This window comes from Triticum dicoccoides, chromosome 2B (genome assembly GCF_002162155.2).
Source record: "Triticum dicoccoides isolate Atlit2015 ecotype Zavitan chromosome 2B, WEW_v2.0, whole genome shotgun sequence".
In the NCBI taxonomy this organism is placed as follows: domain Eukaryota; kingdom Viridiplantae; phylum Streptophyta; class Magnoliopsida; order Poales; family Poaceae; genus Triticum; species Triticum dicoccoides.
Window position 1 is genome coordinate 420,829,845 of NC_041383.1, and position 2,008 is coordinate 420,831,852.

General features: G+C 53.4%; 1 protein-coding gene across 1 annotated transcript in view; it reads left to right on the forward strand.

Moving 5' to 3' along the window:
- The first annotated feature begins 1,153 nt into the window (after positions 1-1,153).
- Positions 1,154-2,008, forward strand: part of LOC119364000 (7-deoxyloganetin glucosyltransferase-like) — a 2,445-nt gene continuing 1,590 nt past the window's right edge. The window contains exons 1-2 of the mRNA XM_037629389.1: positions 1,154-1,713; positions 1,812-2,008. Coding sequence (XP_037485286.1) covers positions 1,200-1,713; positions 1,812-2,008 — 711 coding nt within the window. The 5' untranslated portion in view covers positions 1,154-1,199. The remainder of the gene's footprint in view (positions 1,714-1,811) is intronic.

The following is a 2,008-nucleotide window of genomic DNA, read 5'->3' on the forward strand; positions in this document are numbered from 1 at the left end:
TTTTTTTTTTTTTGAGTTTTACGTGAACGGATGAAATATCGTTCGTTTTATGTGAAGTTATGTTCGAACATAAGTGAATTCTGATGCGTTTTCTTGGAAATGGTCTGCTTCGTTCAAATTAGCTTTGAAATGTATACCGGTACAGTTAGATGGTCGACTTCTATATTACAGTCCGTGGATGTTAATACAATGTCTGCTTTAGGGACTGCGATGCTCTAACCGGCCGGCTGTGTAGCCTGTCACTGGCTCATTGCACCAGCTGCCAGTTATGATGGAATCTTGTCTTAGTTTAATTCAAGCGATCATGCCCCACACGAGCAGACGCCGCCTCTCCACCATCAGGCAGTTGGACCCCAAGCAACGGATCCAGGTAGAACTGAGCATCCGTCCAATCAAAATGGCATCTCGAATCTCGTACAAATCGTTGCCCACCCTCCGGAATACGAGCGCGACTCGATAAATCCAACAGCTCGCCGCCCTAGCAGCAGCAGCCGGTATGCCTTTCGGTCGAGGCCAAGCCGAAGCAACGGGCAGACCAAGGCTACGGCCGTGGCGGTGCATGTGCATGGATGAAGCTGCTGCTACCGGTGGAAACAATCAATCAACGACAACGCAAATCAAACTTGAAGCAAAACGACCATGTGGCCAAAGAACATGGCTTGCGATGGACGGGGGTTTCGTAGAGAGAGCTGACTTCCCGACGATATGACGACTTTGTAAAACAACCGGTCATGCAGCCCACCCCACAACTACTAGAGGTACTACTATATACGTACATTAAAACTGTTTAACTATTTTCTTCTTATAGTAATCCTAATGATTAGTATTGCTGATATTTTCCATAACCACTTGTAGAGATGCAAGTGAAGAAAGTCGTCGTCACCGCAAGACCATCGCATGCGACAAAATCCAAGCAGAAGGCATCTTCTCAAAATGGAAGAGAGAATCCTCCGATCCCGGCGTGTGCAACAAACCCAGGCTAAAACGCATCTTCTAAACTTACCTCTAACCTCGGATCAGTTCATTCGCAAGGAAAAAAGAAGAAGGAAGAGTAACATCGGATCAGTTCACTCTTCACTATATATAGACGGTAGCTTGCACAAGCCATACATACGCACTAGCTAGCTAGCTGCACAGACGCCTCACAAGAGTACAAGAAAGACCCAACACTCGAACAGTACGTACGTAGCTGAGGCGCCATGGGGTCGGAGGCCTGCCATGAGAAGCCGCACGCCGTGATGATCCCGTACCCGGCGCAGGGCCATGTCACGCCCATGATGAAGATGGCCAAGCTGCTCCACGCCCGGGGCTTCCACGTCACCTTCGTCAACACCGAGTTCAACCACCGCCGGCTGCTCCACTCGCGCGGGGCGGGGGCGCTTGACGGCGTCCCGGGCTTCCGCTTCGCCGCCATACCGGATGGGCTGCCGTCGTCCGACGCCGACGCCACGCAGGACGTTCCCGCGCTCTGCAACTCCACCATGACCACCTGCCTCCCCCACCTCCTGGCCCTTCTTGCCAAGCTCAACGACCAGGGTTCCGGGGTGCCGCCGGTCACCTGCCTTGTCGTCGACGGCGTCATGTCGTTCGGTTATAACGCTGCCAAGGAGATTGGCGTGCCCTGCGCGGCCTTGTGGACGGCCAGCGCGTGCGGGTTCATGGGCTACCGCCACTACCCGCAGCTCATCGAGTCGGGTTTCGTGCCTTTCAAAGGTATTACCATTCTACTACTGCTAGCTCCTACTAGATCGTACCTACGTGCATGCATAATTGCATGCTGTAACAAGTGTGGTTTCTTTGCATGCATGCAGATGAGGCTCAGCTCACAGACAAGGCGCACCTGGACACGGTGGTACAGGGCGTGCGCGGCATGTGCAACGGCATGAGGCTGCGGGACTTCCCGTCCTTCATGCGCACCACCGACCGCGGTGACATAATGCTCAACTTCTTCGTGCACGAGGGCGGGCGCCTGTCGCTCCCCACCGCCGTCATGATCAACACGTTCGAC